Below are 23,308 nucleotides of genomic sequence, written 5' to 3' on the forward strand. Positions count from 1 at the left end.
AGCTGGAACAAGTGTGAGGTCATAAACTCTTTGGCTCCCTGGAGAAAACATTCACCTTCTGTATGACTCTGTGTCATTGTTACTGGTGCTATGCAACTTTTCTGGTCAGGGTCTGCCACCTGCTTAAACATGTCCATCTGTCAGATCTGTGGAGGGTGACCACATCGACTCCTCATCACCTGGGTACATAAAAAAAGTTTAACTTAGGATCGAAAAAGATCCACTGATGTGTTTTTTTTTTCATGGCTGATGCCGACACTGAGAGTTTAGAGTTGAGAGAAACTGATGGCTGATCAGCTCTGCCACTATTTGCTCACTGAAATTTTTTTGAAGACTTTGAGCCTCCTGATCTGATGAGCCTGTTTTTTAAACTTACCTCACCTGCTGGAGCACAGCGCTCACTGATGGAGGTAGTGTCTGTGGTTAATAGAAATATTAATAAAAATATATATTAATTTTAATAATTAATTTAAAAGTTTGTGGAGAAAAAGACAAATACAAAACTAAAGAGAGAGAAGTGAGTTCTAAAAGTGAAGACCTCTAGGAAAACAGATTAAACATTGATTTAACAAAATTATTATTAGTTTATTAGTTTAATTATAGCTATTGTGCAGTTCAAGTTTTGGCCCAAGGTTGTTAACAATACGGTTGCTAGGTAACAGATACAAATGTCACATCTTCTGCCCGTGTCCAACCAGCAATAAAATGATGAATCTGAAACCAACAGAGGCAAGATGTGTAGTAAGTGATGAGCAGTGGAACCTGCCATATGCACTTTAAAGCTCCTAGATTACACTAAATGGATTGGATGGATGTTAGAATATTGTTACCTCTTCAAAAACAGACCTGTGTTTTGTTTCATTCGCACATGTTTGAGTAATCCTGCATTATTTGTCTGTCTGCATCTCCAAAACTCAGAATGCTCTGTTCCACCTTGTGATGTCATGTAGTGGTAGTTTAACAACTCTGTTTACAAAAGGCAAACTGTAAAACCCAGTGGAGCACTTCTTGTATTCCCACATAACATCACAAAAAGGAAAAGTGTTTCCTGTTTGAGAACTCAGCCTAAATGTTCAGGGTTTGTGTGTTAAACATGTGTGAAAGAAACAAAACACAACTCCAGGTGTGTGTGTGATGTGGAAACGTTAGAACATAAATGATAAAATAGTGTACGGTAACGTGGGCCCTTGTTGTGGCTTTTAAGTGCTGTTCTTCTCTCAGACTCTCCTAGACATCTTCAGTGGGGTGAAGCTCTACCTGCCCTCCTCGATTCAGGACTTCCACACTCTCAGGAGGTACTTTGTGGCCTATGATGGGGACCTGGTCCCCGACTACGACTCGTCCTCGGCCACCCACAGCATGGGAGAGGTGGACGAGGACTGCCCGGTGCAGAAGGTGTCACCGCACTGGCTCTGGGAGTGCATCCGTAAGAGGCGCCTGGTGCCCGCCTGCTGAGACCCACAGCACCTACCTCACAACAAACACTGCTCTGGACTGGCCTGGCCTCATCACATGACCTCACACACCTCTGGAACAATACATAATAATGACCCATTTGTGTCTCAGTCTCTCATTCTCACACACAAAATAAAGACACAGAGCTCAACAGTGGAAAACGGTAACTAATGAGCACATTTAATTTACATACATTTTATTTTTTAAATGTCCTACATTACATAAAATTAACTCTTGTGCATTAAGCAATGTCAGAATGTCAAAAACATGCCAGGAGTTGTGTTTGTTTCATTCACACATTTGAGTAACACTTTATAGTCTGTCTACATCTCCAAAGCTCCAAATGCTCTTTTCCACCTTGTGATGTCATGAAGTGGTAGTTTCCAAGTTAACAGTTCCTTTTAGCTTTAGTTCGATGGAGACTGGCAATTCCAGGGCTGAATTTATCCAAATGATTCTAGTAAAGGTGTGTGGAGTGTTTTCCATTTGAGAGAAGAACTCGGCTGAAATCTGCAGGGTTTTTGTGTTAAACGTGTGAAGAAAAAAACAGAACTTGACATAATACGGGCAAATGTTTTTGTACTAAAAATAATGGCGTCATTAGTTACACAGCTGCTTAGCCTCCGAGTGGTGACTGAACAGTGACAATTAACAGCTTTGACTGTTGAGCTCTACACTCATGTACCTCTGGCTCTGTCCTCAGCCAGTCACAAAGCTTCTTCTCATTAGGATTGTTTTGAAATATAACTACTCGACGACACACAATGTGAGATTAGGCCACGAGAACGAGACAAGGCAAGATTGTGACACAGCTGATGATAATTCAGGTCACAAGTTTGGCATCACAGTGTTTGAGTTCTGTTTTTAAACAGTTTTGCTGGAACAACAGCATCTGACGAGGTGGAGCTTTGTTAAATTCACCCACACCAATCTAAATGTGAAGTGGGAAAAATCATCCATTTTTCTCATATGCAGTTTTATCTGAGGGATCTTGTTTCACCAGATCTTGTCCTGTCCCATAACTACACCTACATTTGCCTTAATCACACATGGATAGTGACTTGGGTCAGGCTCAATAACACGGCTATAGACAGGTTAACATTCATCTATTTATTGAACACGGGGCGTTTGTGAACACTCAGCCTACTTTCCTTAAAGCTGCATTGTGTAACTTTTCTGGTGGAGCATCCGTCAAATGCTTTTCTCCATCGAGATGTTATTGCTTTGTCTGGAATGTTTCACAGTATGGCATTAAGCCTTTCTATCTTCATGGAGACCAAACCAAGTTACAGGTCAGATCTGTGGAGAGGCAACCCAGGTCACAGTCACAATGTCTGTTTTTCTATGTATTTTTGAGCTTTAAAACTAACTGTAAATTCAAACATTGTATGGTAGAACTGTTTAATGCCATACAGTGGAACACTTTAAGGCAGAGCAATGACATCTCCATAGAAACAAGCAGGTGACGGATTCCCAACCAAAATGTATGTTTCAGTTTTTTACAGTTGTGTCAGAAGAGTGACATGGTTTGAGTTAAAGTTTTTCCAGATTATGAATGGTATTGAAAGTAGAATGTTTTTGTTTAGCTTTTTAACAAATTGAAAAAAAAATAAAAAAAATCATGTCATGAATTATTAAAATGTTAAAACACATTTACAACTGAGGAGAAATTTTTTTTTTCCCCTTAAAAAAATAATGTTTTGTTTCGTTGCAGGTAAGGCTGCACAATATACAAGGAAGAAAGTGGTGTGTGCATGCGTGTGTGTGTGTGTGAGATGATGGTGGACGGAGGGGCTGATGGCGCAGATTGGCAGCCACACTTCTGTCAGTCTGCCCCAGGACAGCTGTGGCTACAAATAGTAAACAACAAACTCCTGTCTTTTCATAGAAAGCTCTTACTGTTCATGTAGCTCAGACCTCTACAGACATGTTCTGAAATTCATGGCTGCATGAACGAATCAATTCAGTTTGAGTCTTTTCTCAAATGTGATATAATTGCAGTCGTACTAAAAGATGCAGCTCTACTTACATGTTCAGATTTAGACTAACACAGTATGTACCACACGTTATAACAAAACAGAATAAGTGATGATGCTGTAAAAGTCCATATAGTGAAGGTGGCAGACCCGGGGCAGTTACCCGGTGGTCTCAGGGTGTTTTCTTTTGGCTGAAGGGGCTTCTTGAGAGCGACTCCACCAGCTCAGGTCAAACTCCACTCTCATGTGACAAGGCTGAAAGCACAGACCAGGACAGAGGAGTCAGGATGGTCACAGAGCTTTGTTTGTCAGAGATGTGAAGTGCAGAAGAATGCTCCTGCTGTTTGACATGTTTCTTAGAAGCCTGTAAAGTCAAATGTGACATGAGGTCATTCATTTACAGGTATTTCTTTCACATCTTTGATTCACTACTATTTAGTTGTTATCACAGAATGACAGACTTGTTGTAATTAATGTGAAATATTTGAACTGCACAGACACAAACAGCCTCTCCTCCCATGGGTCAGCCTCTGTTAGGCTCTTGTGTGAGTGACAGGTGAATTTAACCAATCACAGCGAAGGGTGAACTCTCAGAAGAAGTTTTATTTAGCTCTTGCAATATGAAATACTCATACTTTTTCCTGTTACATAGTTGTAATCTATGACACCCGTGGGTCATTATGTTCCGGTTTAGATTTTGATGTAAAACAATAATAGTTATTTTGGCGCTTCACTGTAAAGTGTGACCCACCTACACCTAACTGCAGTTCACAGTAGCAAAGAGCTGGAGTTTTTATTTCTTTTTTTCATTTGTTCCAAAATGTATATGCAACATTGCCAGATCCTAAGTAAAGTAAAATTAGAGAACAAAATCCACAGAGAGCAGGGGGCGTATATGGTGAGTAGGGGTAAATTGAATTTCTCATCTTGAATCCAGGAGAATAAAGATGACCCACACATGCATGAATCACTCTAAACACAACTTCAGAGGGTCAGTGAGAAGAAACTACTATAACATGGTTAGAAGCTCTGAAAAGTCCATTCACACATGACATAATTATTATATTATATACTAGCACGTGTCCACTAAAAGAATAGAATATGACGTTTCCTCTGAGGACAGTGCACATGAAGCTCCACAGTCCCACTCACTTCAAAGTCCGCGCAGGTTCTGGACGTACATTTTCCATTAATTTTATTAATGTAAACTCTTTGATGAAGGATCGGCCAAATGCTTTAATAACTCAATGGTTTAGAAAGTTACAGAAAGAGATTTTAAAATACAATGAGAGGTCTTGTGGTCATTAGTCACCACAGAGCAGATGAACCCTGAGCTGTCAAACTTTCAAGATCCGATTTTTGGGAAAGTCCAAGTGTATGAGAAACACACACAGAGTACCTGTCTGGAGGACTTGATGAGCGTGGCAGACCTCCAGGAGCTGAGACTGTGCGCGCTCTGGCTCGGCCCCTCCAGCAGAAGCCGTGTGCGGGGAACATGGCTCCAGGACACCCCCAGAGCAGGACGCACGGCCCCGCCCACACTGCGGGTCACATGGTTGGTCACCTGTACAAAGCACGGACAACATCACAACTGTGAACTAGAACTACTCACAACTGTACAAACTGTCAAGTACTGGTACTGCAAAAAGGTCTACACTAGGACTGCACCGATACTGATACTGGTACTGAATATCTGTTGATACAGGAAAATGTACAGTATCGAGTATCGGCTCATCCTGATGTTTGAACTTAAATTATTACAAATCTGTTCGGAAGTTACAGGAAACATAACAGTTACATAACACAACTGGATCATTTCTGTAGTTAAGTTAATGGTATTTTGAGACAAAAAAAATGCAATTTTCAGTCCCAACACTGGTATTGGTAAATATAGCTTTGGTTAATGTTTCAGTTATTAGTAGTTATTGAAAGACATATAGTAGTATCAGTATCAGTATCGGAACTGAAACTGGATACAGTCTCAGCGTTCCCACATGACTTTTTCATGACCTAAAGTGAATTTTCCATGACTTTACGGCACCTACATGTGTAGAATAGATCAGACTTTTAGGGGTAAATCTGAAATGTTAACTCTTTCCACTCACTTTATGGTCTGGGATTATAGTTTTTCAACATTCAAAATCATGTCAGTGCATTTATTGTCGTCTCTTTTAAACAAAAGGCACAAACATTTAGAAATAATCAGCACAGCCTCATGAGAACTTAACAAAACGCGGGAGATGCATACTAAAATTCCATGACTTTTCCAGGCCTGGAAAATGACATTTTCAATTTCCATGACGTTTCTAGGATTTCCATGACCTTGGGAACCCTGAATATTATTGGAAACAGAAACATTCCAGAATAGCACAGGTACTTTGACACATGCTCTGTGGGACCGTCCTGGACTACATGCAGGACTGAGTGTCATGTGACCAGCCCAAGTCTCCCAGGATGTGACTTTCTGGAAACCTTCCTGCCTTTAGAGCACTGGACTGCTGATCTGTGTGAGACTTCAGACTGGACTGGATTATCTGTGACGACTTGACTACTACTACTTTTGGACTTCTCTTCTCATTCAGTCTGTAGAGTCCTGGAGCTGTTGAGGCGTTTTAACAGGAGTTTGTTTGTGCCTCCACTGTAGCATCCAAACACACACATGTTCATCCTCCAGCTTGGCACTTTTGACTGTGGAACTGGTGACTAAAAGGAGACAAATTAAGTATTCTCTTTTCTGGTATTTAGTAATAAAAATCATATGTAAATCACAATTTTATATTTTCTTCACCGTAAAGATCATTTTGATTTAAAGAAGAAATACTGTGCTTGTGTGTACGTTATAGTTATAATCTCTGGATCATTAGGTTCATAAATGATTGACAGCACGTGCATGCTGCAGGAGGGCCTATGCACAGCAGATCACACTACCGAATCCAATGTGTATCACTGATTAAGACGACTCCAACATGCATGGATCACTCTAAATACAACTTCAGAGGAGAAATGGGAAGGAAACAAAAATAACATAATTAAAAGCAAACTTTTACACAAGAGCTGACAAAAAGTCTGAGTTGGAGCCATGTGACAGAAGTGTGTTACTCACCAGAGCTGCCACACTGAAGTCTTTGACCAGGGCCTTGAGAAGAACTGCCAGCTGCATCATCAGGGACATACCTGCACACACACACACACACACACACACACACAGACACACACACACAATGTACAAATGTACGTACTAAAGATGAAAAAAAATGACAGTCGATAGGAACAGTAGATAATTCTATAAAAACACATACCCACAGTTTAGTAGTGAAAAGTGAATGTAGTGTTAAATTCCAGTTTAAAGTATTTTCCACACCATAGATCACTCTGGATTATAAGAAGCACTGTCATTAAATGGTCTATTTTCTAACTTTTTTCACAACTAAACGGCACCGGACTATAAGGTGCATTAAAGGAAACCCAACAGTGTGATGGGTGAGTGGTTTTGTTTGTTTGTGGTGTTCACGGTGACTCTGGGCTTTGTTCAGTTGTGGCGTGTAGGGAGGGTGCTGTCTGGGACCAACGGATTGTCGGCGTGTTCACAGTGACTCAGTTGTTCAGTCGTGTCTACTGTAGAAGTGACATATTGCACTCGCTTTTTCGGTTCGTTCCTTCGTTCCGTTCCTCGTCGTGGAGTGATGAGTGTGTCTGTGGGTGTTTTTTGCTGTGCGGTCGCTGTCTGCTCTGTGTGTGTTTGTGTGTGCTGTGGGTGGTGCGGGTGGTGCGGTTTGGTAGTTTACTGAAGTTGTGCTGGGACACCTGAGTGGATTCGTGTATAGGGGCTCTGGATTGTGGCGCGCAGTTGTTTTTTGATGGGGTTGGAGGCTTAAGAGCGTGACAGAAAATACGGTAAAAGCTTTTCATGTTTTTCCTCATTCTTACTTGGTTTGGTGAATAGTACTTGTCTGTGGTAGATATAAATCTGTCAAGTATCAGATTGAAAATAAAAGTAGAGTAAAAGTAGAAAAGTACAAAAAAATAAAAAAATAGAGTTCTAAGGGGAAACTCTCGGTCTATGTCACCAATACACACAATTTCATCCAGAATGCAGAGACAATGGACACACACCATAAACACAATTCATTTTTTGACACTTTTATCATAGATTTACCAAAATAATGATGGCATACTATATTGTGTAAAATCACAGCTCTTCATTAGGCGAGTTCAGGCTCGTTTCAAGTGTTCTTTTGAGGTTAACAGTTGTGATTACTGTGAGAGGATTTTTACCATTATTCACAATTATGACCCATGACCCATGATCCAACAACAGCCAAATCCTTCACTCACTTTCACTCAGATGACCTGCTCTGGCAGATTCCTCTAATCTGTGACCAACTTCATGAAAAAAGAACTTTATGAATGATCAAGTCAAGTGACATAAAATGACAGATTAAGAAAGCACTTCATATTTAGCTTTCCCAAAACTAAAATGTGAAACTCACTCAAATAAAGCAGGTTTTATATATTTACATGTACTTCTGCTCTAGCACTGATACAGATCAAATTTAGCCCATCTGATTTTTTTCCTGGTTGAATACTTGTATCTAATTTCAAAAGTACTTTTAGTATCAGTGTGTACCTGCCCGGGTATTGACTATTTTTGACATCCCCTCTTCAGAATATAAGGTGCACTATGTACCTTTTCTGGTGCTTGTCTCCATGGTGATGCTCTTGCTTTGTCTGGAATGTTCCCCAGTATGGCATTAAACCCCCAAGCCCTCATCTCGTTTTATAGATGTGGGCTGGAGAGTGTGCTGGCCCCACCCGTCACGGTGTGGAACAGCCACTGCTCAGCCCAGGACAGGAAGCGTCTACAGCGTGTGCTCAGAGTGGAGGAGAAGATCACTGGATGTGACTTTACTCCCATCAGTGACATTTACGAGGAGCGCAGCAGGAGACGGGCCTCCAGGATCATGGGGGAGCCCTCGCACTCCTCCCACCACCTGTTTGTCCCTCTGCCCTCTGGGAGGAGACCAAGGAGCATCAAAGCCAGAACATCTCGGCTGAAGTCCAGCTGTTTTCCTGAGGCTGTCAGACTTTTGAACTGTGCACACTGACTTCCTGCTTAGGCTGCCTCTTTATCTTGCAACATGTTCTATTTGTACTTGTGTATTGGAACTGCTAAATGCTCTTGATGTACTTTTGAATATTGCTTATTCATTATGGTTCTTATCTCTTTTAATCACTGGGCATCGGGGACCACGTTTCATTCTATGAGGCGGGCCCTCCATCAGAAAAATTTACCTTTTTTAGTTGATTATAGTTTGCAGACATCATGCTGGAGGTGTTCCGCATGTGCAGTATATCTATATCAGTTACCACGGTGACACAATGCACACACAACCACCAGAAAAAAGTTTTAAGATCGTCTGAAAACTAATGCCGGAAAGACCTGGCAGGCCCAAGCGTGTAGTGAGGGTCTGTTGGGAACGTCTGGCGGAGCCCTCTGTCAGAGGGACCTTCAACTCGCACCTCCGGGAGGACTTCTCCCGGATTCCGGGGGAGGCTGGAGATATGGAGTCCGAGTGGGCTTCATTCTCGGCCTCTATTGTCAATGCAGCTGCTCGGAGCTGTGGGCGTAAGGTCTGTGGTGCCTGTCGCGGCGGCAACCCCAGAACCCGGTGGTGGACACCGGAAGTAAGGGATGCTGTCAAGCTGAAGAAGGAGTCCTATCGGGCCTTGCTGGCTCGGGGGACTCCTGAGGCAGCTGACGGGTACCGGCGGGCCAAGCGTGCTGCAGCCCGTGTGGTCGCGGAGGCAAAAACTCGGAGCTGGGAGGAGTTCGGGGAGGCCATGGAGAAGGACTATCGGACGGCCTCAAAGACATTCTGGCAAACCGTCCGGCGCCTCAGGAGGGGAAAGCAGTTCTTCACCAACACTGTTTACAGTGCGGGGGGAGAGCTGTTGACCTCGACTGGGGACGTTGTCCGGCGGTGGAAGGAATACTTTGAGGATCTCCTCAATCCCACCGTCACGTCCTCCGAGGAGGAGGCAGAGGCTGGGGACTCGGAGGCGGACTCATCCATCACCCTGGCCGAAGTCACTGAGGTGGTTGGCAAGCTCCTTGGTGGCAAGGCTCCGGGGTTGGATGAGATCCGTCCTGAGTACCTGAAGTCTCTGGATGTTGTGGGGCTGTCTTGGCTGACACGCCTCTTCAACATCGCGTGGCGGTCGGGGACAGTACCTCTGGACTGGCAAACCGGGGTGGTGGTCCCTCTGTATAAGAAGGGGGACCGGAGGGTGTGTTCCAACTATAGGGGGATCACACTCCTCAGCCTTCCCGGTAAGGTCTATGCCAGGGTACTGGAGAGGAGAATCCGGCCGATAGTCGAACCTCGGATTCAGGAGGAGCAGTGTGGTTTTCGTCCTGGCCGTGAAACACTGGACCAGCTCTACACTCTCCATAGGGTGCTCGAGGGTTCATGGGAGTTTGCCCAACCAGTCCACATGTGTTTTGTGGATCTGGAGAAGGCATTCGACCGTGTCCCTCGTGGTGTCCTGTGTGGGGTGCTCTGGGAGTATGGGGTCCGGGGCCCTTTGCTAAGGGCTGTCCGGTCCCTGTATGACCGGAGCAGGAGCTGTGTTCGCATTGCCGGCAGTAAGTCAGACCTGTTCCCGGTGCATGTTGGACTCCGCCAGGGCTGCCCTTTGTCACCGGTTCTGTTCATTGTATTTATGGACAGAATTTCTAGGCGCAGTCAGGGGCCGGAGGGGGTCCGGTTCGGGGACCACAGGATTTCATCTCTGCTGTTTGCGGACGATGTTGTTCTGTTGGCTTCATCGAGCCAGGACCTGCAGTGTGCACTGGGGCGGTTTGCAGCCGAGTGTGAAGCGGCTGGGATGAAGATCAGCTCTTCCAAGTCCGAGGCCATGGTTCTCGACCGGAAAAAGGTGGCTTGCCCTCTCCGGGTGGGTGGGGAGTCTTTGCCTCAAGTGGAGGAGTTCAAGTATCTCGGGGTCTTGTTCACGAGTGAGGGAAGGACGGAACGTGAGATTGACAGGCGGATCGGTGCAGCTTCGGCAGTGATGCGGTCGCTGTATCGGACCGTTGTGGTGAAGAGGGAGCTGAGCCGAAAGGCGAAGCTCTCGATTTACCGGTCAGTCTTCGTTCCTACTCTCACCTATGGTCATGAGCTCTGGGTAGTGACCGAAAGGACGAGATCGCGGATACAAGCGCTCGAAATGAGTTTCCTCCGCAGGGTGGCTGGGCGCTCCCTTAGAGATAGGGTGAGGAGCTCAGTCACACGGGAGGAGCTCGGAGTAGAGCCGCTGCTCCTCCATGTCAAGAGGAGCCAGTTGAGGTGGCTCGGGCATCTGTTCCGGATGCCTCCTGGGCGCCTCCCTCGGGAGGTGTTCCGGGCATGTCCCACCGGGAGGAGGCCCCGGGGAAGGCCCAGGACACGCTGGAGGGACTATGTCTCTCGGCTGGCCTGGGAACGCCTCGGGGTCCCCCCGGAGGAGCTGGAGGACGTGTCTGGGGTGAAGGAAGTCTGGGAGTTCCTGCTTAGGCTGCTCCCCCCGCGACCCGGCCCCGGATAAGCGGACGAAAATGGATGGATGGATGGATGAAAACTAATGCAAACTAGTTTGTGACTGTAATGTTATCTGAGAGGGACTTCTTTAACAGCACAAATCAGCTCATCTGTTGTTTGTTTGTTTTTATTTACACCCACATTAGCTACTGAAAAACAACAACTATTCTTCCTGGGGTCCGTGTCAGGCTATAAAGTCTTTTTTTTTTTTTTTTCTCCCCCCCATACAGGAAACAGGATGTACATGCTCCACAAAATAACAAAAATATACAAATTATCATGATAATCAAAACTATCTAAATAAAAATAATAATAGCTCTACTTCTGTTCTGATCAGAAACAGCACAAGTCAATTCAATTCCATTGTTAAGCTCTCCACAAGTTTGTAATACAAAGCACACAAAATCACAACTATTCCACCAGAGCTACTCCCAAGTGAAAATGAACAGTCTAACCATTTTATGGAAACTAACCATCCTCATCCCTGAGATGAGAAACTGTGGGAGTGAGTTCCATGTCCCCATTGCATTGTAAATCAAAAACACTGTCTCCCGTGACTGTTTAAATGGAACTGGAGTGATTTAAATAACAAAAAATATTAGGCTGTATTTCTAGGTCTTTTCAAATAGTTTTCAAACATATTTTAGTGTTTATGCATCCACATCGTGCTCAAGTCTGTACCTGCTGCTGACCTGCTGTGTCATCTGCGTGTTCAGCTAATTCCTTTTCCTCTCCGGTTCAATCACAGTTTTAACAAACTTTCTAGTCTTGCCATTGAAAGTCAGGACATTTTGCAGTGTTTTTGTTGCAGTTTTTCAAAGTCTATTCTTTTTGGTCAAACTGTGTTAAAACAAAGATTAGATTAGAAGTCTAACTTGAGTAACGGAGCTTCAGACAGAGCAGAGCCTACAGTTAGCATCACACGCAAAATTATTATTACAAGTAGAATTATTAGTAACTGCAGAATCTAGAAAACCCTTTTGTGCCAAAGCAAAACTAAACCTGTGTACTGTGTATAGTACTGGCTCTTCCCCATGGAGCTCCTCACACTTTACCTTCTGTGTGCCTGGAGCCCAGCAGAGGAGAGACGACCGCAGACACCGAGTCGATGATGATGGCCCGCACACAAGCCCCGCCCACCGACACCTGCATCAATCAGCACAGGACACATCATCAAGAGGCAGCGCATAGACGCGTTAAATCATCAGAATGTTCAGACGTGGCAGTGTGCACAGCAGCGCTCAGTCACGATGTCTACGGCTTTTGCCAAGTCAAAATTATGAAAAATTAGGACCATTGCCATAGCAATTAACAATTCCAACCAAAATATTAAATCATTTGAAGCTGACTCCCCTGCATATTGACATCTGACATTTATAAATAGAATTTAAAGAGGGGCTTCATTTTGGTATAAACTGTAACACAGCACATATTTAGACCACCATGTTTTACTTTTACTGTTTCTAAAATGATCTACTCACCAGAAGCAACATATTAACATGTTTAATAAGTTTCTCTGAGTCCCTTTGTTCCCTGCGCTAAGTCACTCCCCCTTCAGAGTGCCACTACATTATAATGGGCATGCATTCTACTATTCAAAGTACTGCGCATCACATCAGGTTTGTGAAGTTGTAGCGCATCATGTTTTTGTATATTTATGGAAAATTGCCGTGTATGAGCATGGATGATGTAGATTTGTGGCATGAGCTTTAGATAAGATTGTTCTGCTAAACATCAGGAGTGTGGTGGAAATGTTAGTATTGGGTGTTGCTCTTTCCTTTGTCCAAGAAGTGATAAAAGTCACACTATTCTTTGTCTAATCCTTTCTCTCACAGAAAGGCTCTAGGTACCTTTAGGTTTTCCATTTACATGTCTGATGATTATGTCACATGTTAAGTGTTTGATCATTTTCACTTGTACTCAGATGCTAATGTAAATGTGTTACATTTCATATCTACGAAAAACAATGGCCAGCCAGACTAACCTAAATGCCAACGGTTCTTGGGGAAGGGCTTGGACGTCAGAAAGTTTTTAAGTGTTGTTAACCCACTGCTCCGGGCTCACTGCTGGCAGAAACTGTCCATCAGTAGTGAGACCGTTTGTTACCGGTGCAAATGTAAAAAACCAACCTAGACAGTCTTCTTGTATGTTTTGGTGTTATTTTACAGATAATTTGTATGACACTATGGTGTTGTTGGCAGGATGTCTCGATGGTGTTCGGCGCTGAATCAGGTTGTAGGAATCTGTGCACAGTCAGGGAGCCTCCCTCCCTTAAACGTGGGTTGAGAAGGAAGGCAAAAATGTGTGACAGAGCAGACTCAACGCTGGCATCCCTGTATGTGTGAAACACTGTCTTTGTTGGTGAGATCACTAAATTACTCAAACATGCATGGATGACATCTAAAACCTCTTCAGGCATGTTTTTGCACACACACGCACACACACACACACATGTAGTTTAGTGTAACCAGTAGTGCACCACAATACCAAGCTGTAGTGTGGCCTGCAGAGGAGCAGGAGGCTCATGTCTCTCTGATCATGACCCTCTGACTCCTCACATCAGATTTTGTGGTTTCCCTGTCACTTAAATGATCTGAAAGGTCCATACATATTTTGGAAATCTGTCTGTATATTTTAGTAAAAGCCCATGTCATGAGCAACTCACCGGCTGCAGGCCGCTGCGGCGCAGGCTGCACACACAGTCCAGTAATGAGAACACGTCAAACACACGGAACACATGGATCCTCTGCAGAGTGGCCATCTGCAAGCAGAACACATATGAAAGGATTCAATATACACACATATATAAGTGATGGGCACAAAACTTGAAAATATTTTAGTCTTTTCTAACATTTAGGTTGTTATATAAGCCAAAAAGCTGCAGGAGCAGCTCTGTTGCGTCTGGTGTAAACTGATGCTTTTAAAAATAAAAGTGTATGCAGCTATGCCTGCGTTACACATCACTACAGTTCAGTGTAAATTCAAGGTCATGTCACCTTACACAGCAAGATGGATTCTAGTGATACTTGTGAGTAGTGAGTGAAGCCATACTTCAGGATTTTCAGTACAATTGGCAGTGGTGGATTATGGGTAATGAATGGCACCAAGTCACTTTTGGGGTCAGATTAGATCAGTGACCCTCACCTGGCATGTGTGAGTTTAAAGACAATAGATGGCATAGATTTCACCTTAAATCTGGATATCTGGTTTACTTTTCACCTTCTTATAACGTCAAAACAGATCCTTGGAGATGTTTTAGACTTTATTATAAAGCCCTGTACATCGAAAGTTTACTGATACTGACACTTTAAAAGGTGTGAAACTGATAAAAATAGTACTAACACGATGTGCTCTGATTAATGTGCACATGTAGTAGCCAATTAGCAGGTTAAATCACTCATGTCACACACACAAAAATCATTGATTTAACTTCAAGCTGTCATTAATGTTAAACATATGAACAGTGTTAAACAAAAAGCATCTGGGATTGTTTGTCTTTAGTCTACCCTTTCTCTAGGCTATTTAGTACTAATCGACAATACACTGACTTAATGTTTTTGAATCTTTGTGAGATTGGTTTAATCATTCAGTTAGTGCAAACTGCAGACGTGCACTTCTCCCGTCAATCTGGAGCTTTGTAAATGTGTTTGTGTGTGTGCTTTGATAATGTATTTATCCTGGTGCAACAATAACCCACAATCTCTGAAGTTTGTTCATAATTTCTATGGGAATACTCAGCCGCTGCAGGAGCTCTATAGGGTTTGTGAAAAACATGCCGAAGGTAAGAGCTTAGAGCATTTGAGGATGTGGAAGATGTCTGTGCTTTTCTCTCAACTGGACATAACTAAAGTTGGATTTTTTGGCTTGTTCCTGTTTTGACGCTTTGATCAATCAGATTTAAATATTTGTCATGACACGCCGGGTTTTCCCAGCGCTTTCAGAAAGAGCCGCTCCAGGTTTATAATGTGTAGAACTCAATTCAGAGTGACACACACATCAATCTAGTGTGAACCAGGTTAAGTCTTATGAGTGTGTTCAAATCAAATGTGAATGTTGTAAAAGTGGGTGCTCCTCCAGTCTCACCTCCTCTTCCAGACTCACCTGCTCCTCCAGACTCACCTGCTCCTCCAGACTCACCTGCTCCTCCAGACTCACCTGCTCCTCCAGACTCACCTGCTCCTCCAGACTCACCGGCTCCTGTTCCTCCAGACTCACCTGCTCCTCCAGACTCACCTGCTCCTCCAGACTCACCGGCTCCTGTTCCTCCAGACTCACCTGCTCCTGTTCCTCCAGACTCACCTGTTCCTCCAGACTCACCTGTTCCTCCAGACTCACCTGCTCCTCCAGACTCACCTGCTCCTGTTCCTCCAGACTCACCTGCTCCTCCAGACTCACCTGCTCCTCCAGACTCACCTGCTCCTCCAGACTCACCTGCTCCTCCTCCTCCAGACTCACCTCCTCCTCCAGACTCACCTGCTCCTCCTCCTCCAGACTCACCTGCTCCTCCTCCAGACTCACCTGCTCCTGTTCCTCCAGACTCACCTGCTCCTGTTCCTCCAGACTCACCTGCTCCTCCAGGCTGCTGCTCTCAGTCTGGATCATCTGCTGCAGTCTGCTGCCCGTGATGCCCCCAGTGGTGTCAATGAAGATGACGGCGTGTTTGAGATGAAGGGCGATGTGCACAGCCACCCCGAAGCACACCTACGGCACAGAGAACACCCCACTGAGACGACAAACACCTCACACTTTTCACAACCACAAAAGTCACACATAGACCTTTTCATACAGTTTGATGTCTTTATTACTTTATATTTGGGCTCCCAAAAAAGAAAAACAATATCAGTATTAAAACTGATATAGAAAGATTCTCATTTGTATGGAAACAGAAACAAATCAGATCATAAAGATGGAATGATATCAATACTATATCAAAACTAGAAAGCACATAGAAATATTAAAGGACATATTATGGTTTATGAGCCTTTTCTTTCATCATGAACAAAGTTGTATTTTGATTGCCTGTGTGATTTTTGCCCATTTTTCAGCAATGAAAAATGTAAATGTAAATGAAAATCTACAGCTTGCTACAATGAAATAAATTATGAGAAGGAGGCCAGGCCTTTCAGTTTTGAACAGAAAGTGTATGGGCCAGTTTCAACATTGAAACGGTTTAGAATAATTTTTTTAATTTACAATGAACAGCATGAAAAATAATCTACCTATTTTATAGTTTAATACTAAATGCTCCAAAAGCACAATGTGTATAATTTGGAGTTTTAATATCACTGCGAGTCAAATATAGTATGGAGCTCTTTGCTTGGGATCAAAATTTAAATGTTTGTGCCATGTCAACACTACACACATCAACAGCCCATTACACTTAAAGAGGGGGTATTATGCAAAATGTACTTTTTTGGAGCTTTCTACCATGTTATAATGTTGTTCCCTCATCAAAAACATGTCTGAAGAGGTTTTAAATATGATCCATGTAATAATTAACTTTACTGCATTGTCCTTAAAAAGAACCCAAGAAGTTAAAGTATATAAGAAGACAAAATGAACATCATTGGCTTAGTGATCCATGTATGTTTGAGTATTTTAGTGATCTCTCCAGACCTCTATCTGCTAAGTTGTAAGAATCTGTCCAACGCTCTACTCACAAGCCTGCTTCACCCCTACAAGCCCACTTCACACAACTATTCTCCATATATACACAAAAACATGATAAAAAACTGTACACAACAACTGGACAAAACTGATGTGATGTGCAGTGGTTTCATTAGTGGGATGCACACTGATTGTGTGATAGCGCTCTAAAAAGAGGGTCATTTAGCACAGGGAGCAAAGGGAGGTCAAAAACAATAGTAAAACTCATACAACTTTTTAATAAAACATCAAAATGTAACATTGTGATCTAAATATGTTACGTGTTAGCAGTTAATATAGTTATAGTCAAATACCTTTTTAAACCACAACTTTGTGTTTGTATTCATGATGTATCACTTGAAATAAATGATACCGATGTGTGTGCAAGAACATATATCATTCAGTCTGATTTGAACACACTGGTACATCAAACACCAGCAGAGGGCATACTAGTGCAAGGTGGATAGCAGCAAATTTGTTGGCTGAAATGAGCAAAACACATTTTTTGAAGGAAGAATGGACTTCACAGAGGAGCTCCTCTGGGTCCCACCATGATGCAAAGAGGATGAACACGTGTGCTCACGACAATAACAGAATGTGAGTGACCTGGGATTTCCCCGTGCCCGGCCCTCCTGACAGCTCCGTCAGCTCCCCAGTGTACAGCCCCGAGTCCAACAGCTCATCTAACCTAGGACACAAGGGGAGAAGGAGACATCAGTGAGGACACAAGGAGACGTCAGTGAGGAGAGAAGAGAAAGAGACATTGTGTGTAAAAGCTGCATGTTCGAGCTGAGTGTGTGTATGTGTGTGTATGTGTGTGTATGCGTGTGTGTGTGTGTGTGTGTATGTGTGTGTGTGTGTGTGTGTGTGTATGTGTGTGTGTGTGTGTGTGTGTGTATGTGTGTGTGTGTGTGTGTATGTGTGTGTGTGTGTATGTGTGTGTGTGTGTGTGTGTGTGTGTGTGTGTGTGTGTATGTGTGTATGTGTGTGTGTGTGTGTGTGTGTGTGTGTGTATGTGTGTGTATGTGTGTGTGTGTGTATGTGTGTGTGTGTGTGTGTGTGTATGTGTGTGTGTGTGTGTGTGTGTGTGTGTGTGTGTGTGTGTGCAGGTGCAGTACCGGGGGTGTCCTGTAGACAGGATGGCGGTGGAGTTGAGCAGGTCTTCATACAGATCTGCTCCAGACACAGGGAAGGCCGTGTGCTGAGCCAGGAGCACTCTGCGGATGGCCAACAGTGCCTGCACACACACACACACACACACAGAGTACATTACACACACATATAAAACACATTACAAACACACACACACACAAATAGACATTACACTGTGTCCATAAGTTGACACAAAATATATCTTCAGAACACTCATTTTAAAGAACAGTTACAGTTACGCTTTCATCTAGTGGTATTCAAAGTTCCATTACTTAAAAATGAGGTCACCTCTCCACAGATCTGACCTATCATCAGTTAGGCTTGTCTTAACCAGAGGAGATTCAAATCAGGTACTGGTCATGTCTAGCAGACTGTAGATGGATTTGGTAGAAAGTGGCCTGCTAACCACTTGGTACTAAATAGGAAGTGGTTCCAGTAGAGTTTACATCCAACTGACTTCTATTGAAAAATGGTGGCCCCTCTTTCTGTACCTGCTGCTGTCAGACTCATCATTCTGACCTTAAATGTTGGTTTGAACCCACTCTACATGATCCTGTAGAAGATTATTTCACCATTTTGTTTGTAAAAGTGATGAGTGTTAATAACCGACCACCAGGCGCCTTTTTTCCTCACAGCCAGCCAAAGCTAGAGTTAGCAACAGGTTTGATTGACAGCTATCATTCCTAAGCATCTGCCCTTTGGCTGGGAAGGAGTAAGAAACTTCAACAATCTGGCTCCTGATTGGCTCTTTAGTTGTGCACTCAGATTTCCAGATGGTGCCTTGTTGTAGATTATTGCAGATTATCTGCTATTACTCTAACCTCTACGGATGACATCACCATCCCTCAGTCTGGATTTGTAAAATACCAGAAATGTAAGTAAGAAGAACATACAAACTGTGAGCTAAATGCTCTTTACCTTGTATGAGACGGAGCATTTCTGAGCCAAAACTTCCAGATCAGTTGACACCAGCTCCTCCACTAAAAACAACATTCATTATTATTATTATTATTATTATTATTATTATTATTATTATTATTATTATTATTATTCCTTTTCAGTTGACTGACATGCCTTTACGACTGAATAATGGCACCACTTTCTGTAGCATTTGGTCAAAAAATCATTTCACTTGTCTTTCACTTGTATTTCTCCTGACCATTGGAGATACTGGGCCTGTCTACGTAAATAGAAATATGAACCATAAACCTGAAAAATTTGCAGTTTGACAGCTAAAAGACAATTAGAAATAGAATAGAACCATAGAATTCTCAAACAATATTTACCAATACAAACATGAAGCTTTTCAAATCCAGAGCGAAGTAAATGTTGTGGTCTTATCTATGAATGTAGATATTGGCAAATATCAGTTGAGAATTGTATGGTTTTATTCTATTTGCAATTGCCTAATCAGAAATCAGATTTATGTTGTGTTAAGTAATGGTAGTTCACAATTCAATTTTTCATTTTTGTAAAAATTTTATTTATCTACGATATAATCTCAGTTTTTCATGATTGTGTCAACAGAATACGGATGCACAGATCTAGTTATTTCAGTTCCGATAGCCATTTGGATTTCATGGTTTTAGGTATCTGCTGATAGGAGATACCAACAGATGCCAGGGCAGAGACTGAAAACAGCTTTAAACTAAACTGATGTGTGGAGATGTTATTTATCTCAAATAATTACAGAACAACTTTATATTGAAAAAACTTCAAACATTATGGCACTTTCTGGACCAACTATGACCAGGAAACAAACAGTCTTATAACGTAAATTCATATGCCCAACATGATATCAACTGAACTGATATTTCAAAGCTGATATTTCATAGCTGATGCAGCTATTTTTTCAGTTTCTGGGCTGATATCTGATACCAGTATTGGATCGGTGAATCCCTGAATCATATATCTAACATTTAGTCATTGGTCTGTTCAAAAAGACAAAGCTGATGAACTGAGGACGAAGGCTGCAATCATTCATCTACAACTGTGACTAGTGGACCATAAACAAGGATCCTAGTTGCAAATTTGAGAATCATAATCATTATTTGGATTATACAGAGTGTAAAACACATACCCAAAGATCTTTTTAAATCTTCAGATTCACTATATCAACCAACCTTCATTGGTCAAAACTGTATTGAAAAAAACATCAATGTCCAATAGAAATGACGTTCAACTAATTGACTCACTGAAAAAATGAAACTACTAATATAATGGTTAGTTGCAGCCTTACTGAGGACAAACTATTTGACACAAAGGAACACAGATTTGGACAGTGCAGAAAAAATATCAGTGCCAAATACTGGAGCGATACGATAAGTGATAACCCATCCCTGCTCTCAGAAGACTGACCTGTAGAGATGTCAGCTGCGCGCAGGTCTCGCACTAACTGCAGCTCCAGGCCAGGACACATGTGGGCTCTCAGGATCACCATGCTCTCCAGGGGTCAGGGGTCAGAGGGCTAGGACATCCTGAGGCAGCGGGACGGTGCAGTCGGGGACACAACCAAAGAAAACAAAAGAAAACATTAAAGAGGCCAGTGGTCCTGAAATGATGAGGAATACAATACTACACCCTCACTGGGGTTTATGCATTTCTGTTTACAGTTATTAGACCATTAGTAGAGGAAAAATATACAAAAAAATTGCATTCCCAAGCACAAATCCTCTCCACAAACTAACAGATTGTGACAAATCAACATGAAATTTACAGTTTTATATGTAAATAGAAAAATTCCCCAATTTGTCAGCTTCAACTGAAGCCCGAGATGAGCTGTGTGTCTCCAGCAGATCACCTGCTGTAACAGAAATAATATTCCACACCCCCAAACCCACATAGAACTCTCCATCATTTGGCAATAGAATGCATATAGGGCATTCCATGGGAAACTGGCAGACTTCAGGATAAAAATTGTACTTAACTTTCATGGATTTGATTCAAACTTGGCACAATACATGTTTATATATGGCATATGATCTAAGTGAAATTTCAAAATCAGACTTAGCAGAAAATATTCATGCCTTAAATCTCACAATAGTACATTTTGCATAATATAGGACCTTTAAATAAAGTACAGATAAATAAAATGTGTACCTAAGTACAGTTATTAGATACATACACTAAGAATGTTGTGATGTTACCTAAAAACAGCAGTTTCTTTCCTCTTCTCAGATCATTCTGAGCTGTTCATATCAAATACACTCAAAAGAAGGGGTTGCTCTGCTAAAATGTATGACCCACAGACCCAAGAGTCCAGTGGGAGAAGAGCGTGCCTACTCCAAATATGGATTTCTGATAGGGTGACCAGACGTCCCTATTTACCTGGGACAGTCCCAGTTTAAATCTCTGTGTCCCCTGTCCCAGCAGATTTATTCAAAACAAAACATTTATACAAGAAAAATCCCAGGTGTGCTTATTTTTGACCAATTTAATCTAAACCAGGGCTAAACTAAAATTAAACCAGGACTACGTCAGGTTTAAACAGGACTATCACAGTTTTTGACAACACTAAAGAGGAGCATAAATTGTCATTTGTTTCGCCAAGATACAGAAAACCGTGTTTGCAAATGACAATAAAGCAAATAAATAAATACATAAATAAAAATGCATCAACAGAAGCCTCTCAGATTATGACTGACATGAGAATGCACAATATTACACTCTCTTTTCGCTATTTTATTTATACCAACCGGAGTGTGCCCAGTTTAGAATTTTGAAGATCTGCTCACCCTAAACTATTAGAGTCCAAACAGAACGGAAATAGCCCAGCGCTGGCTCCATTTCAGCGCCAGTTTGTCTCTAGTGATGCGGATGTGTTCACTAAAGATGTGAGATTTACACAAGAGACAGCACACAAACACAGAGAAGCCCAAAAGGTACACGGCACAGCACAATGTCTGTTACTTTACCACAGTCTGATCGCGCTGCCGTGTTTTGAAAACGTGAACCTGCGACGCTGACATTCACTTCCTGTTGTCACGCGCGTGGAATGCTGGGAAATGTAGTTTGGAGAGTCCTGAGTTCCGGAGACTCGATTTTACTTCATTGGATCGATTCGTAAAAATATATGTGGTGTATTGTGTGTGCCCAGTGTGGAGTAAGAAAGCTTCCAGAAATGTTTGTGTGCATAGGATAGAAATTTGTGCACGTCTGTCTGTAGTTGAGCATAAAATAAATATTCGTAACTCTCAAATGAGCCCAGTTGTACAGAAAATGTATTATGTGTATTTTATCCATCAGAATACGAATTAAAGTTATAACAGCAAGAATTACAATCACCAAATGAAAATTTACGATTACGCTTTCTTCAGTATGAATACAAATTTACAGACGCGACTCCACTGACAAAAATCAAACACCACTCACACACTATTGAGCAGAAGAAACATCGATCGAGATGCTGCACTTTTGCGCCACATACAGACTGAACCAGGTCTAAACCAGGACTAAACCAGGTCTAAACCAGAACTAAACCAGGACTAAACCAGGACTAAACCAGGTCTAAACCAGGACTAAACCAGGACTAAACCAGGAGTAAACCAGGTCTAAACCAGGTCTAAACCAGGACTAAACCAGGTCTAAACCAGGACTAAACCAGGTCTAAACCAGGACTAAACCAGGTAAACCAGGACTAAACCAGGTCTAAACCAGGACTAAACCAGGACTAAACCAGGACTAAACCAGGTCTAAACCAGGACTAAACCAGGACTAAACCAGGAGTAAACCAGGTCTAAACCAGGACTAAACCAGGTCTAAACCAGGACTAAACCAGGACTAAACCAGGTCTAAACCAGGACTAAACCAGGTCTACTAAACCAGGAAACCGGGACTAAACCGGGACTAAACCAGGTCTAAACCAGGACTAAACCATGTCTAAACCAGGTCTACACCAGGACTAAACCAGGACTAAACTAGGTCTAAACCAGGACTACACCAGGACTAAACCAGGTCTAAACCAGGACTAAACCAGGTCTAAACCAGGACTAAACCAGGACTAAACCAGGTCTACACCAGGACTAAACCAGGTCTAAACCAGGACTAAACCAGGACTAAACCAGGTCTACACCAGGACTAAACCAGGTCTAAACCAGGACTAAACTAGGTCTAAACCAGGACTACACCAGGACTACACCAGGTCTAAACCAGGTCTAAACCAGGACTAAACTAGGTATAAACCAGGACTACACCAGGACTAAACCAGGACTACACCAGGTCTAAACCAGGTCTAAACCAGGACTAAACCAGATTTAAAACAGGTCTAAACCAGGACTGATCTAGGACTAATCTTGGACTTGAGAAAGAGGGAGAACCCCGAGTCCTCAAAGCGCGATCGGGCGACGGCTGCACTTAGCCCCGTGGGGGCGGAGCTCTGTGCTGGTCCTTTCTCCTGCACTCACCCGACGGTCTACACGGGTGCACCCTCGAGCCCGTCCCGACACTCAGTCCTGGTTCAGTCTGTATGTCGATCGATGTTTCTTCTGCCTGTGAAGTGAT

General features: G+C 42.7%; 2 protein-coding genes across 3 annotated transcripts in view; one reads left to right on the forward strand and one right to left on the reverse strand.

The window, feature by feature from the left end:
- lig3 (ligase III, DNA, ATP-dependent) overlaps positions 1-3,107 on the forward strand; it is a 20,949-nt gene extending 17,842 nt beyond the window's left edge. Inside the window, exon 21 of the mRNA XM_020941072.2 lies at positions 1,222-3,107. Coding sequence (XP_020796731.1) covers positions 1,222-1,455 — 234 coding nt within the window. The 3' untranslated portion in view covers positions 1,456-3,107. The remainder of the gene's footprint in view (positions 1-1,221) is intronic.
- Positions 3,079-21,787, reverse strand: rad51d (RAD51 paralog D). Of its 2 annotated transcripts, none has more exons than XM_055148367.1 (11): positions 21,724-21,787; positions 20,168-20,286; positions 18,728-18,789; positions 17,776-17,894; positions 17,264-17,345; positions 15,578-15,712; positions 13,677-13,772; positions 12,067-12,157; positions 6,535-6,605; positions 4,831-4,995; positions 3,079-3,686 (listed from the first exon to the last, which is right to left on the reverse strand). In XM_055148367.1, exons 2-11 carry the CDS (start codon positions 20,247-20,249, stop codon positions 3,591-3,593), a joined length of 999 nt encoding a protein of 332 aa, XP_055004342.1. In that variant the 5' UTR covers positions 20,250-20,286; positions 21,724-21,787; the 3' UTR covers positions 3,079-3,590. The 2 variants fall into 2 exon arrangements, with proteins under 2 accessions (XP_055004342.1, XP_020796803.1); XM_020941144.2 differs by having other exon boundaries at positions 21,544-21,764.
- Between the last annotated feature and the right edge of the window lie 1,521 nt (positions 21,788-23,308).

The sequence above is a fragment of the Boleophthalmus pectinirostris genome, unplaced genomic scaffold (assembly GCF_026225935.1).
Source record: "Boleophthalmus pectinirostris isolate CB_2022bp ecotype Guang Dong unplaced genomic scaffold, ASM2622593v1 HiC_scaffold_12, whole genome shotgun sequence".
Lineage (NCBI taxonomy): Eukaryota > Metazoa > Chordata > Actinopteri > Gobiiformes > Gobiidae > Boleophthalmus > Boleophthalmus pectinirostris.

Bases quoted from the DNA above. Each gene is read 5' to 3' on its own strand.
- rad51d (XM_055148367.1), bottom strand. From the start codon at position 20,249: ATGGTGATCCTGAGAGCCCACATGTGTCCTGGCCTGGAGCTGCAGTTA. The intron at 13,773-15,577 runs GTGAGTCTGGAG...TTCTGCTTGCAG, and splicing joins GCAGCAGCCTGGAGGAGCAG to ATGGCCACTCTGCAGAGGAT. The intron at 3,687-4,830 runs GTACTCTGTGTG...CTGTGCTTTCAG, and splicing joins TCATCAAGTCCTCCAGACAG to CCTTGTCACATGAGAGTGGA.